This window comes from Pseudonaja textilis, chromosome Z, assembly GCF_049901715.1.
Source record: "Pseudonaja textilis isolate UNSWEBS1 chromosome Z, rPseTex1.2, whole genome shotgun sequence".
NCBI classification, from domain to species: Eukaryota; Metazoa; Chordata; class Lepidosauria; order Squamata; family Elapidae; genus Pseudonaja; species Pseudonaja textilis.
Window position 1 is genome coordinate 113769622 of NC_142008.1, and position 15573 is coordinate 113785194.

Here is a 15573-nt window from a genome sequence, read left to right on the forward strand (position 1 = left end):
TTGCTCCTTCCTCTTCCCCAGGCTTTTTGCTGTCCCCTTTTTATTGTGCTAATTCAAGGGAGGAGGTGAGAGAGGAATTTTACAGGAAGATAAAGAGATACAATGTTAATCTTTTAGACCAGGCTACGTGACATGAGCAACGGACTCTGTAATTGCTACTTTGTAACTGCTATAGATAAGCATATCTTCTTTGAATACACATTCTTTGTCTGCGGTTAATCTTTTATTAACTCCCTTCCTGTCAGTGCTTTCCTGCTATAATGTTCTGAACTGAATACGTGCTTTTTAGCAAGATTTCTTCTTGTGGAAAAATACAGGACAGAGCCAAGGTAAAATAGTCACATAATGATATAAAGATATAATAATATAATACAACAAAATCAAATACAAGACAAGACAATCTAACATAACAATCTAATCTAGGATAGAATAAGAGAAGAGAAGAGAAGAGAAGAGAAGAGAAGAGAAGAGAAGAGAAGAGAAGAGAAGAGAAGAGAAGAGAAGAGAAGAGAAGAGAAGAGAAGATGTCCTGGAGGCTAAAGCATATGAAGAATGGTTAGAGGATTTGGGTTTGGCTAACCTAGAGAAAAAAAGGACTAGAGGTGACATGATATTCCAGTATTTGAGAGGCTGCCACAAAGAGGAGAGGGTCAATTTATTTTCCAAAGCACTAGAGGGCAGGACAACAATGGATGGAAACTAATCAAGGAGAGAAGCAACTTGGAATTGAGAAGAAACTTCCTAACAGTGAGGACAATTAACTGATGGAACAGCTTGCCTTTCACTGGAGGTTTTAAGACAAGATTGGACAATCACTTGTCTGAAATGGTATAAGATCCCCTGCTTGAGCAGGGGACTGGACAAGAAGGCCTCCAAGGTCTCTTCCAGTTCTATTCTAATTCTGATATTGAACATTAAATATGGATCCAATGTGGTCTATATTATAATGTACTGGATTCATTGCAATTAACTGCCATCATATTGAATTCATTAGGCCGTTACCACCTCAGTTCAAACAGGAAGCTAGTTCTAATTTCATCTAGAGTCAACAAAACACTGGCAGTTCTAAATAATTGTCAATTTAATCGATCCTACAATTATCAAGATTATCATAATCTTTTCATTATTTCATTAAAGGGTGTCCTTGGGCTACAGCAAAACTATTAAGACCAAAGTGTTATAATAATAACCAGCCTCTGCCATTTAGAGGTGGAACAGCAAGCAAGATAAACATGTTCTTGACATTTGGCACACCCAACTTTTGCATCAACCTTTTTAGTAAGAGAGTAATTATCCAACTTTTATGATACTGAAATCTCTTTGACTACCCCAACAAAGCTGGCTGAAAGACTTTCCAGAAGAAGATTTTAATGCTGCTTGATAATTGTGTTTATATCAGTACTAATGTTGCTAGGAATCCAAATTCTTCTTCCTATTCTTCATAAATATTACCATCAAGGGGAACTCAACATTGCTGGTATTATGTTTTTTTACATCCAATAACCTTTAAAACAGCCCCTTCGCTGGATCTCTTAGATGATATCATGTAAGGAAGTTCTCAAAAAAGAACTTAAGAGGTATTTTATTAATAGAATTTTGTTCTGAGGATGTAATCTTGCATAGTTTATAGTATGGCATCTTTTTTGGATTAGGTTAATGATGGTTAATCTGATCTGTATCACTTTTATGTATTTATTTTTTTGTCAAAGTTAGGTACTACCCATCTTATTCTCAGAGTGACTCTGGATGATGTACAGTTGAAAGGATAAAAGAAATTAGGTAGAAGCAAAACTAAAGCAAGTTAAAATAAGTATTAAAGCAAGTTAAAATAAGTATTATACCAGAAAAATAAAGCTATTTTATCTTGCCACCTGTTAAATTTTTTGTTTACCTTATGGTCAATCTGGAAAGATTATTTTTCCAATGAAAATATTTCCTGATGCGGACTGTAGTGAAATAGTTTTTATCATTATCAAATTATTTCTAGTATGTAATCAAAATTTGCTTTTTCATAATTTAAACATTAGGTACTTTATCTTGTCTTCTGGAACAAATTCGAACATTTCAGCCATATCTTGTACAAAACAAGCCTCTTGCTATATGAAGGCACCCAACGGCCATGGATATTGCCCTGTGCCTCTTGGCATACCAACTGCATTATTTCCTTTATTTGAATACATGTAGTTTCAGGGAACACACTTAATCAACTTTGGCTAGTCTCACAATAGATTAGGTGAGGTTGAACATGGATGGAAAATCTAAGATAGTCGATCTGACTAACTACCTAAGCTGCTTGGAATGAGAATTGTAGAGAGGAAAAAAAGTTCTAGAATAAGCATTACAATTTGACTGCTATAATGTTGTTAGAAAACATGATAAAATGGTCTGCATTTCAATTGAGTAAACTATAGGTTGATTCAAGGGCATCTTTATATTAGATACAGGAGAGATTTAAAAAACACACATACAGGAAAATGTATTACAAAGCAGAATTGTAGCACTTAACCTATTCTGAAACAGATGCAGTGTAAATCTTCTTTTTTAAAAATGCAATGTTTCTTAAAGACATTTTCAACAGAATAATAACAATAGAAATTTTGAATTGACAAAAAGAAAACTAGATAAAATTAATAAGAAAGTGAAAAGAAACAGATAAAAAGGATTTGGAAAGAAAGAAAAATTAATTTACAAAGTGGTTTCTTATTTTTTTTTAACAACAGTTATAACTATATTTATATTTTAACCTATCTCTAAGGTTATTGTACATCATAATTTCCTTCTGTCCTTAATATACTCTTTCTAATCATCAAAGCCATAAGGAAGTTTATTTTTCCTTTTTAAAAAATGAATGTAGTCATTGATCTTTTTCTAAGCAAATAAATTAATTTTGCCATCTCTGCTAATTCTGTCATCTTCACCAATCATCCCTCCACTGTAAATATTTCAGGGACTTCTCATTTTTGTGTCTTGGACCAGAGATAATCTTCCATGGTCCTTTTCTAATTGTATAGTCCTGGCAAAACAAGTCCAGGTTTCAGTTATGTATTTGTGTTTAAAATTCATTTGAACCCAAAGTGTTATGATTTTTCTAAAATCTGCCATACATGATAAAATGGTCTACATTTCAAACACAAATTTGGAGTACCTTTATATATTATAAATAAAGATCTATTAATATTGTTAACGTGGCACTTCTAATATAGCAGTTTTCAAAACTACATTAACTTCATTGAACCACAGAAAACTATGCCATCCAAACTATGTATTGGGCTCTTCTAGTTCTAAAATTATTTTATTTCCCAGCAGCATGAATTCTTCCATCCAAACCAAAGACCAAGTTGAAAAATGCATCTTCAAATTAGGTAATGCCAAGTCATTTCTTTGCATCTTGAAGGGCCTTTTATCTGTCCTTGATTCTTGCCCTTGTCATATATATCTTTTTGCCTTTATTTAAAATGATACATTGGCTATCAAAATAGGTACTGTTCAAAACAAAAAAACTTCATTCTAGATGTTTCTTTGTTTTTAATTAGTTTCTTCCCAATAAAACATTCACTTTTGTAGGATTTTGGCTCAGAATTACCAACATATTCTGGCTCTGGTATTTGTGGTAAAAGAAATCAATGAAAACCCTCACATCTTGCCAAACATCACTCTGGGGTTCCAGATCTATAACAGTCACTTGAGTGCAAGCTCAACTTATCTTGCTTCAATGGAACCTCTCTCTACCTGGAAGAAGTTCATTCCAAACTATAAATGTGATAGTAGAAGCAATGCAGCTGCAGTCATTGGAGGACCCGACTCAAATGTCTGCTGCCATATGGCCACCATTCTAGGTATCTACAAGGTTCCACAGGTACCCCTGGGCTTTTTTGGACTTTGTTTTCTCACTAATCATATTTCACTACTTAATTTTAACTCTTTTGTGTTCATGATTCTCTTTCTCCTTTCCCCCCCTGTCTTGTTGATTATGCATTGTTATTATACGTACTAATGATTACATTTTGGCAGTTCCATTGTAGTTTCTTTTTCTTTTGCTATAAATTTTTGATTACTATTTTTAAAAACTAAAACAGTTACTATGTTCATTTAAGTAAATTTATTTGAGTACATTAGATGAAGAAGCAAGTTATACATTTCTGGAATTCATTAAGAACATAATTAAATAAACTTTGTTTTGACACAAGCTTGCTATCTGATGTTTAACTATAAAGTGGATATTTAACTTGATTTTATATTTTGAGTACAAGGATTGGTCTAAAAGAGAAGGATAGTCTAGAAGGCAGAGTTCTACCTTGACATAGAAAAACAGTATTTTGCAAGTAGGATTATTTACACCTGAAATACAGATGATTTTAGATAAATGATAGATGATAGATAGATAGATAGATAGATAGATAGATAGATAGATAGATAGATAGACAGACAGACAGACAGACAGACAGACAGACAGATAGATAGATGTGCTTAATGTACAGCATACTGCCTGGCTCAATTTGTATACATAATAATACTTATTAATTTTTGAATTTCTACCTCTTTTATCCAGTCATTAATAAAACAAGTCGCAAGTTTGAAAATATTCTATGTCTTCTTTTTCTTTTATTTTCAGTGTTAATCTGTCCATTTCTGCACAGTTCAATATTTTTTTAATTACATCTTCTTCTTTCCTCACTTTTCCAATGCTGTGCAAATACAATTCTTGCTGCTGTTCAAACATGCAATACATTCCCTTTATCATATTTTTCTGGAATTATGTCTAACAAAAATAATTCTGGTTTACAATCTATATGCTATTTTAACATTTTTTTTCTAATCAAGTGTGCACTTTTGTCTATTTTTTTTGCAAGGTGTTTTTATGATGCTTTTGCAATAAAGCTATCCCCATCTCTGTGTATTTTTTTTGGTGAAATATGTACCATCACTAAATAAAAATGGAGTGTTCCCAAAATTAGGCTTACTGCATTGATTTATAGGAGTAAAATTCAATCTTAAAAATAATGAATATATTATCTATTTAATTTCAGCAGCTAAAATCAAAGTTACCCAACAATGGAAAACTCAAGAAAATATAACAGTTGAAATGTGGATTAACATGGCCTCTTTAATTGTCACATTAGAAAAAAAATCACATAAAATTAAAATAATGAAACACCGGAGACAGGCATCACATTTTAAAATCAAATTTAGATGGATTTTATGGGTTGCTTCAGTTTTAATAAGCAATAATATTATAATAGTTCATAGTGCATATGCGGTAAATTTGCTGTTTATTTACATGATAGTATGTACTGTTTTTCCATTTTCTGTTTTATTTCTCTATGTATCCTGTATTTGTGTTAATTTGTGTGTGTGTGTGTGTGTGTGTGTACACACATGCACATAGACACATGCACACATCAGTGGTGGTATTCAATTTTTTTTTTTACTACCAGTTCTGTGGGTGTGGCTTGGTGGGTTAGGGTTGGAGAAGGATACTGTCAAATCCCCATTCCCTCCCCACCCCACTAACCTACTTTCCAGCTGCCTTGTCCTGTACAGGGAAACCAAAGAATACCCAGCCGATCAGCTGGGACTTGGGAGGCAGAGAATATAGATGGGAGCAGGGTCAGTCAGAGGTGGTATTTGCCGGTTCTCTGAACTACTCAAAATTTCCACTACCGGTTCTCCAGAATGGGTCAGAACCTGCTGAATACCACCTCTGGTGCACATACATATTTGTGTATTTTGCAAACTGATCTCCTTTTCAAATCTCCTTTAGCTTATGTATGGTTCTTCTCCAGCAATGGATAATAAACATGAAGAAGTTTTTGCTCAACAAATGTTTCCAAACTGGATCCATCAATACAATGGAATTCTTCACTTACTTCTATATTTCAGGTGGACATGGATAGGGGTGATTTATGTCGAAGATGAGAATGGAGAAAGGTTTGTGCAGAAAGTCCTTCCCTTTTTTTCTCAGAATGGCATTTGCTTTGATTTCATTCAAAACTTACCCAAACACAGTTTTTCTAGTAACACCTTTAATCTTGTAGAAAAGGGGGTTGAAACATATAAGATAACTGAGCGAAGCAGTTACAACATCTTATTCACACATGGAGAACTACAGACAATGTTAGTTTTCAGAGTACTCATTGCACTTTCAGAATATGATGGATCAAATAAGCCTGAGAGTAAAGTTTGGATCTTGACGGCCCAGATGGATTTCACATCCCTCCCTTTTCAGAGGAATACAGATATAGACTTTCTTCATGGTGCTCTCGCTTTGGCAATTCACTCTGAGGAGATATCGGGATTCCAAACATTTCTTCAGACCAGAAAACCTAGCTCAGAAAAAGAAGATGGCTTTCTCCAGCTATTTTGGGAAAGTGTATTTGGATGCTCCTTGTCTAACCCAAACTCAAATGACAGACCTGAGATGACCTGCACTGGAGAGGAGAAACTGAACACGCTCTCTGAGTCTGTTTTTGAGATGAGGATGACTGCGCATAGCTATAGTATTTACAATGCTGTCCATACTGTGGCACATGCCCTGCACTTAATACATGTGATGAATTCCAAACAACACACATTGCCAAAAGACCAGAAGCTTCTCAATCAACATTTATGGCAGGTAAAACCAAAGTGAAAATATGTACATGTAACAAGTTTGAAACTAGATTGGATGTTAGATTGGGATTAAAGTCTTTCTTCCTTTCTATTTCACCAACAGCCTTTCATTTCTTATGTCAAATGAATAAGATAAAACAAAGTACAAAGAATCATCCATTCCAGCTGTCAGATTCATCTTATGTTAACTAATTATCAGAATGCTTATTATGATGTCTACTTTAATCACTTAGCAAAGATTAAACAAGTTCTAAGAGATTGGCTTCCTTCATGAACTTTTAGGATCAAGACAGATGACTTGAGTTTCTGAACTTGATGTTATTGAATGAAAGTTAAAACTAAATTGCAATCTTAAACAAATCAAAGACAGAATCTTCTATTTTTGCCTGTAGGAGGAAATTTTAGCCATTTCCTATGATTATTATTATTAAAAATAATATGAGCTGTTCACAGCAAATAAACACACTAAAAAAAAGAAAACAGTAAAACAAAATATACACTATCATCACAGAGCTAGATCCTAAAGCAACAAGGAAGCAATTTTTATTTTTAATATTTTGCCTCAGGAATTCAACTACAATTAAATATTAACAAATAAAATATGTACAGCAATGAAAATTACAAGAAATGAAACATGGATAAAATTAATTTGTACTACAATATATTCACAATGACAACTAAAATAATCTTTTACAAGTATACAAATTTCAACCTATCTACTATATAGCTTACTAAACAATTGATACTGAAACAGCCCTATCACCATTCTCGGCATCTGTTTATCATCCTTCCACTAAATAGTATGATTTATTGAATTAACAAGGTTTCAAATCCTTGAAAGGTATGCATTTCAAATTCTTAGATATCTAAGCATATGTGGACTCAAAATAATTTCTCCAAGCTAAAATTGTACTTCTTTATGGAAACTCTTTAGGGAGAAGTAGTCATTTATATATGAAGGCAAGTTGTTCCATGGGACAAAGTTGTTCTATGGGACAGGTGATGCAACTGAGAAACTTTTGTTACAGGATCCCAGTAGATGAAACTCCTTTTGAAATAAAATACTCAGCAACGCTTGTCTCCCAGATCTTTCTAGAATGGGAAGAGCACACTTGATTTTTTTTTTTTTTTTGTAGGATGCAGAAAAGTTACAAGTTGTATCTAATTGCATGGATTTGGTATCTATACCAACTTAGATACCTTTGTAGACATGGAGAGTTTTGGTTCAACAATGCCATGATAGCTGCAGTAGATTATATTATGACAAGGTCAATTCAACTCTAGATTAACTCTTAAAATACCCCATCCTGAAAGCTAATCAACTGGAAAATCTGTCAGAAAGATACAAAACAGAGCAATATGGAAGGTTTGTTATACTCTTTAGAAATGAAATACTCTTTCTGTGGTTTCAAAATGGGCTTTTTACTCAAAGCATAAACAAAAGAAAGTATCTCTTCAATGTTTTGCACAGCCTTAATAAAAAGAATAGCAAAGTTAATAATGAAAGATTCAGTAATGCTGTTATACTATTGATACCCAATACATGGTTAATAAAATAATTGATCATCCCTGTTTGTAGCTTGTAACTCCTGCACATGTCTGTGTCACCATCCCTCTCTCCCTCCCTCCCTTCCTTCTTAAAAATAGCACATGCCTCACTTACAGAATTAAATAGTTATCCTTAAGATTTTTCTATCTTTCTATCTTAGTTACATCACTTTCTAAGAAAAGTTTCATTTAACAACAGTGCTGGAGAAAAGATTTCCTTTGACCAAAATGGTGAAAGAATAGCTGCATTTGATATTATCAACTGGAGGACATTCCCAAACGAATCTTTTCTTAGAGTCAAAGTTGGAAAGATAGATCCACATATGTCATAAAATACATCATTCATCATTGATGAGAATAATATTGTATGGCCTAGCAAGTTCAATCAGGTATGGGTTAATGCATTTGTTCTGGATTTCTAAAACTTTTCACCTAAGGAAAAAAAAAACCTGGTTTGCTCAGAGCCAGTCCTATGATTAAGGAGAGTGAGTTATGGTGCAGATGAAGTTTGTGTTGGAAATTCCATTTCACATTCAGCCTTACATTGCTCAGACCAAAAAGTTCTTTTATCTACTTTAGATCTTTCTACTAACTGTACATACTTCACTAACTGTAAAGGGTTTTCAAGATGGCTGCGCACATGGATGCTGTGGCTAACTGCTCCTTCTTTCAGTATATGGTGTGTATGATTCTGTGTGTGTTTTGGATCCTTTCCTTGATTGAATCCTGTGGGGCAAGGAGCATCTATAATCAGCAAGCCATGTTACAAATTGGACTGAAACGTGAAAAGGCTATCATGGATGATTTTATACATTCTCACAACATACCGAAGGAGGCAGCTAGGCCCCTGGAGGACCCATGGATCACTATCCCTGTGGGAAGGAGGAAAAGGTGGAGAAAGAAGAGGAAGAGGAAGAGAGGATGCCATGCTGGGGTTTTCTTTAAGCTGAGTAAATTTTCACACAAGCCTTTGATTCCAAGTATATTTCTTACCAGTGCAAGATGGATGAATTAAAGCTACAGATTACAAAGACTAATTCATCAAGAACTGCTGTGTTTTGCTAATCACAGAAACTTGGCTTCATTCACTCATTCCAAATGCAGCTGTTGAGCTGGAAGGCTACATAGCTCACTGGCAGGACAGGACTAGAGATTCTGGCAAGATCAAAGGGGGAAGTTTAAGCCTTTATGTGAACAAAAGCTGGTGTATCAGTACAAAGAATGTAGACAGCCATTGTTGTCAGCATGTTAAGTGTGCTACCATAGGAGGAAACATATTGGGCAAAATATATACCAACATCAAAAATGGCTGTAAGATTATACAATTACCATTTGGGACAAGCAGACCATATGTCACTGCTTTTAGCACCAACTTACATCCCACTCTTAGGAGACGGGCTCTGTCTATAATAAAGACAGTGAAATCTTGGCCAGAAGATGCTTCTCAACAACTTCAGGATTGTTTTGAGAACACAAATTGGGACATCTTTTACCACCCTGACCTAGAGGTGCACACTGCAACCATTCTGTGCTATATCAAATACTGCACAGATACTATCACTGTGGATAAATGTATTAGGATCTATCCCAATCAGAAACCCTGGATGACCAAGGAAGTCCAGTGCCTCTTGCATGACAGGACCAAGGCCTTTAGGTCCAGTAATGGGGCAAGATACAGTGTTGCCAGAGCTAATTTAAAGAAAGGTATTCGGAAGGTCAAGATTGATTATAAGAGGAAGATTGAGGATAATTTTTATAGCAATAACATGAGGCAGGTGTGGCGAGGGATTCAACAAATTGCAAACCATCAACCAACCAATGTCATCCCTGCTGAAGGGGATGCTTCATTGGCAGAGGAACTGAATAATTTCTTTGCTCACTTTGAAGTGGAGACATCAGAGACAGATAAAACACAACTACCAGCCAATTGTAGCCCCCACCTCATTGTGGAGGAACAGGAGGTAAGGAGCATTCTGAGGGCTGTGGACCCTAGAAAGGCTGCCGGTCCTAACAGTATCTCTGGCCGAGTGCTTAAAGATTGTGCTGATCAGTTGGCTGGAGTCTTTTCCAGGATCTTCAATCGGTCTTTATCCCAGTCCACTATTCCATCTTGTTTGAAGGCTTCCAGCATTGCTCCCCTGCCAAAGAAGTTCCCTATCAATAACCTCAATGATTACAGACCAGTGGCACTCACTCCTACCATCATGAAGTGCTTTGAGAAATTGGTCTGCCAGTACATCATTTCTGGTCTTCCGCATACATTTGATAAACACCAGTTTACATACAGAAAAAAATAGATCTACAGAGAATGCTATAGCCATCACGCTTCACACTGCTCTGACTCATCAAGAACAGCGGGGGAGGGGGGTATGTGAGGATGCTTTTTTGGATTTTAGTTCTGTGTTTAACACAATTCTTCCACATAGAATATTGTCTAAGCTTCTGGACCTTGGGCATTCTAATTCAATCTGTTTTGGATGATGGATTTCCTGTCTGGCCACTCACAGAAGGTCAGATTAGGTAATCACACCTCTTCAGCCCTTATTATTAACACTGGTACACCACAGGGTTGCGTGTTAAGTCCCTTACTCTATACTCTTTATGTACATGACTGCATTCCAACTCCGAGATGTGGTGGCCTGGTTGCTTTGGTGGTATGGAGACAATAACTTGGTCCTCAACATCAATAAGACCAAGGAGCTTATAGTGGATTATAGAAGGAACAGATCAGACATCCAGCTCTTGCTTATCAATGGAGACTGAGTAGAGCAAGTGGCCAGTTTTAAATTTCTGGATGTTACCCTAAAAGAGGACCTGGGGTGCTCACATTGCAGACCTGGTCAAAAGGGCCCAGCAGAGATTATACTACCTGAGACTTCTCAGAAAACAACAACTTAATGAAAAACTGCTGGTGACCTTCTACTGCTGCATCATAGAGAGCATTTTAACATACTGCACCTCTGTATGGTTTGCCAATTGCACAGTGGCAGATAGGAAAGCACTCCAGAGGGTTAATGTCATTGCCCAGAAGATCATTGGTTGCCCTCTCCCCTCTTTGGAAGAACTTTATAGCTCCCGCTGCCTTAAGAAAGTTCAAAACATTCTTAAAGATCCATCTCATCATGGGAGCCCTTTTTTTTAAACTATTACCATCTGGCAGACAGTACAGAATAATAAAAACAAGGACAAATAGGCTGAAAACGGCTTCTATCCCAGGGCAGTAGCTCTTTTTAATTCTGCTGTGTTGGTGCAGTGTTGGTGTGGTGTCAGGGGTTTCCGGTTCAATGTGTGAAAGGTGAAGGATATGTGTTTGTGTTTGTTTTCATGATCATAATGTGAACTGAAGATGGTGTTTGATTTCGTTGTACGAGATGCAATGACAATAAACTAAACTAAACTAAACTAAACATATGAAACCCATTGACATGAGCATTCTCCTACCACCACTTTTTCTTCTGCTGTTACTCTACATTTTCTTTGATAAAATTCTGATATATCAAAGTAAGTCAACCACTTAGTATGCATTTCTTGTCTACAAATGCTTCCTATGCTGAGAGCTACAAAGGTATTTTAAAGCAGGTTTATATTACTTCTCTTTCTCAGTAAATCTAACAAACTTATTTTTAATATTTACATTAAACTTAGCTTTATCGTACCATAGATACCTGTGCCACCCAAATCTTAAATTATGCCCTTCTAACTACAAATTTCTCAGTAACAACCTTCCTTTCATCCAAAACAAACAGCAAGCTGCCACATACACATTAAAATCTGGTAAGTCCATCCCTCAACTTTCTTTTGCATCTTGTAACACCTTATATTTAACTAGTCATTTTCCCCTGCAACATGAATTTAGATACATCTATCATGGTTTAAACGATGCCTTTCTATTTTTTATGTTTAGTCATGCCCTGTTTCAATATGCAATGACAACTGCTTTAAAGGACTTAGTAAGAGAAAAAGGGAAGCGCTGCCATTTTGCTGCTATGACTGCTTTCCTTGTCCAAAAGGGAAGGTTTCAAATCAGGAGGGTAAGACTCTTAATGTATTGATGGGTCAGAAATATTTCTTGTGTAATACTGAGATAGATCAAGATATAAATATGAGAACCAATTTGATATGGTGGTTAAGGCACCAGGATAGAATCTAGGAGACTATGCGCTCTAATCCCACCTTATATGGAAGTATGAAATCAGCTAGGTGACATTGACTCTCTAGTCTTGGGAAGAAGGCAATGACAAACCAATCTTTACTACTTCACCAAAAATCAACACTGTCTTGAAAACTAAGTTTTGTTTTCTGGTTATTGACCACAAATATTCTCTCTTTCCCTCCTTCCTTCCCCACCCCTCACACAATATTGATAGATATATGTAAGGTGCAAAACTGACCTTGTATTTTAATAGTTGTTCAGTTAAATCATAATGGTAGCATTTGCAGATGAAGATATAGTCCTATATAACATCTGATATGCATGGAATTGTTTTATGTAAATTGTTAAAACTATTAAAAAAACCAGGTTACACAAATAATTTAGATGCATTACATATAAAACAGACAGAACAAAATATCAAGAATGTTCTATAAAAAAATCATAATTTCTCCCTCCTCCAGTCTTTCAGATATATGGTAGTGACTTATACAATTGGGTTACTAAACATTCCCATTTCTAAAGCAATACTTCCCAGTTAACAAGATAATTCTGTGATGGAAAAGGCTAAACTTGTCTCTTGGATGCATCTTAATTGATTTTTTTTAGGACTTTGGCAATATCACATATTGATACTAAACATTAATTCTTTTTCAGACATGGATGATTGCATTCAGTGCCCAGAAGGTCAATTTCCAAATCATGGACAGGATGGATGTCTTCTGAAAAAAATTATCTATGTGTCACACAAAGAATCTTTAGGGATTAATTTGACCATTCTTATACTCTCATTTGTTTTAATCACAGCATTGGTGCTTGGAATTTTCATAAAGTACCAAGATACTCCCATTGTCAAAGCCAACAACAGAAATCTCACTTATACTCTCCTTGTTTCTCTCTTGCTCTCTTTTCTTTGTGGTTTACTGTTCATTGGCCAGCCTGAGAAGGTGTTGTGTCTTATTCAACAAAGTGCTTTTGGTATCATCTTTACAATAGCTGTGTCATGTATCTTAGCTAAAACTGTAATTGTGGTTCTAGCTTTTAAAGCCACTAAGCCAAATTCCAAAATGAGGAAGCGGGTGGGGAAACCCTTGGCCAACTCCATTGTTTTTTCCTGCTCTTTTCTTCAAATAATTATTTATATAACATGGTTGGTTGTTGCTCCTCCATTCCCAGATCTTGACATGCATTCTGTGCCTGAAGAAATTTTATTAGAATTCAATGAAGGCTCAAATTTCATGTTTTACTGTGTCCTCAGCTTTATGGGTTTCTTGGCTATTGTGAGCTTCATAGTAGCTTTTCTAGCCAGGACACTGCCTGATACTTTTAATGAAGGCAAGTTTATCACTTTCAGCATGCTAATATTCTGCACTGTTTCATTGTCTTTTTTCCCAGCTTATTTAAGTACCAAGGGAAAATATATGGTGGCTGTGGAGATCTTCTCCATTCTGGCTTCCAGTGCTGGCCTACTGATTTGTATTTTTCTTCCAAAAATCTATATTATTATAGTAAAACCTGAATTAAATAATAGGGAATTGCTCAGAATAAAGCATTGAAGACTTGAAATTTATGGTATCAACTAACAAATTTAAAAATAATATAGATTTTAACAATTAATGGAATAAACTATTACTTTTTCCTTTAGCCTCACTGAGCTATTGATGATAATTTAGTAGTCTAAATATCACTTCTAGCAGTTAGCTGTATTCATGAACATTTTAAATTAACACAGGATGGGATGCTTGAATGATTGATTGATTGTATATTGCTGCCTATTTGCCCATGGCAATTCAAAGTGGCTAACAGAATATAAAACTTCATTTAAAACAATAAAACTAATAAAATAAATTAATATAATATAAGAAAATCACCCCCACCCCACCCCGGTGACAGCAGATCACATGAGCCATTTAATGTTCTCCATCCCACTCCGGGTTCCCCAGGCCTGCTGACAGAACCAGGTCTTCAGCACCTTTTAGAAGAGTATTAGAGTGAGGGCCATTCTAATCTCTGGGGGAATGATGTTCCAGGGAGAGGGACCTATCACAGAGAAGGTCCTTCTTCTGGGTTCCACCAGGTGTATCTCCTTAGGGGATGGGACCAGCAACATTCCCTGCCTCCCCACTTTGATGGGTCAAGTAGATATGACCAGCAAGAGACGGTTTCTCAGATACCCTGGTCCCAAGCCAGGCTTTAAAGATGACAACCCAGAAGCAAATCACCAACCAATGCAACTCCTGCAGGAGAGGAGATACATGTGCACACCAGGGTCTGCATAAAACCATGCAGGACACTGCATTTTGCATCAGTTGAAACTTTTGGATAATCTTCAAGAGCAGCCCCATGTAGAGCATGTTGCAATAGTTAGGTTCACCTCTTTAAGTTCTCAGGTTTAGACTGTGTAGAGAGTAGATGTGCAATAGTGGATGTAATTGTATATCGGTACAATTTCCTACACAACTCTGGATTTAAAGTCCCAGATCACGTGAACAAGTGACTGTGGTTACCTTGATGCTATAGACTTCCCAGCTAAATACATAGATATCAGGGAAGGGAGGAGCCAAATGTATGTGTTTGGACCTATTTTCTGTGAGGTTTTAAATAGTCACACAGATAGAATCTTATGAAACAAATGGGCTGTACCCCAGGAAACTATTGATAAGATTGTAACTTCAGTATCTGTATCCAGTGCCCACTTTTTCCTATTGTGGTTGATGGCTGACTGACTGACTGACTGACTCACTCACTCATTCATTCATTCATTCATTCTTTCATTCCACTCAGTAAATGATTTCTTTTGCCTGATTAAAATGTGCTCATTTAACAATCCTTTATTTATGTATTTAGACTAATAAGTTCAATACCAGTTGGTTTTTTACCAGATTCAATACCAGTTGGTTTTAAGTGACAACTACTCTAATACAATGCAATAAAAAAATTAAGTCTTAAACAGACAGTTGTGGTGATAGGCATCATATTCAGTAACATTCTGAGGAAAGACACACTCAATAACAACACATTTCCTATTTTTTATCAGGCTCCAAAGGCTTTCTGAAACAGTCAGTGGTTAGTGGGTTTTCTAAGTGCCAGCAGAGTTCATTTGGGATATGATGGAAACCTGAGTATGATGGAATCCTGTTTCCAAAGAGAAGGTTTTCTGAAACTTGTCCCTGATGAATGATGGGAACTATAGCCAAACAATTTTCCCATGCTTATCTCCTGGAGGTGGTCCAAAAGACAGCTGAGAGGTCACTTAGAATCAGGAG

At 35.9% G+C, this 15573-nt stretch overlaps 2 protein-coding genes across 2 annotated transcripts; both read left to right on the top strand.

Annotated features, from left to right (window-relative positions):
• The first annotated feature begins 1336 nt into the window (after window positions 1-1336).
• LOC113451708 (vomeronasal type-2 receptor 26-like) lies at window positions 1337-8545 on the top strand. The gene is made up of 4 exons (XM_087915574.1): window positions 1337-1546; window positions 3565-3856; window positions 5762-6613; window positions 8319-8545. Coding segments are annotated over exons 1-4 (1317 nt in total). The 5' UTR covers window positions 1337-1544; the 3' UTR covers window positions 8490-8545.
• Window positions 8546-12110: 3565 nt separating this feature from the next.
• Window positions 12111-13911, top strand: LOC148124288 (vomeronasal type-2 receptor 26-like). The gene is made up of 2 exons (XM_087915575.1): window positions 12111-12188; window positions 12965-13911. Exon 2 carries the CDS (start codon window positions 12967-12969, stop codon window positions 13861-13863), a length of 897 nt encoding a protein of 298 aa, XP_087771701.1. The 5' UTR covers window positions 12111-12188; window positions 12965-12966; the 3' UTR covers window positions 13864-13911.
• The last annotated feature ends 1662 nt before the right edge of the window (window positions 13912-15573 follow it).

Coding starts and splice junctions, on each gene's coding strand:
- LOC113451708 (XM_087915574.1), top strand. Junction 3,857..5,761: donor GTATCTACAAGGTTCCACAG/GTACCCCTGGGC, acceptor AATCTCCTTTAG/CTTATGTATGGTTCTTCTCC. Junction 6,614..8,318: donor TCAATCAACATTTATGGCAG/GTAAAACCAAAG, acceptor TTTCTATCTTAG/TTACATCACTTTCTAAGAAA.
- LOC148124288 (XM_087915575.1), top strand. CDS start 12,967: ATGGATGATTGCATTCAGTGCCCAGAAGGTCAATTTCCAAATCATGGA.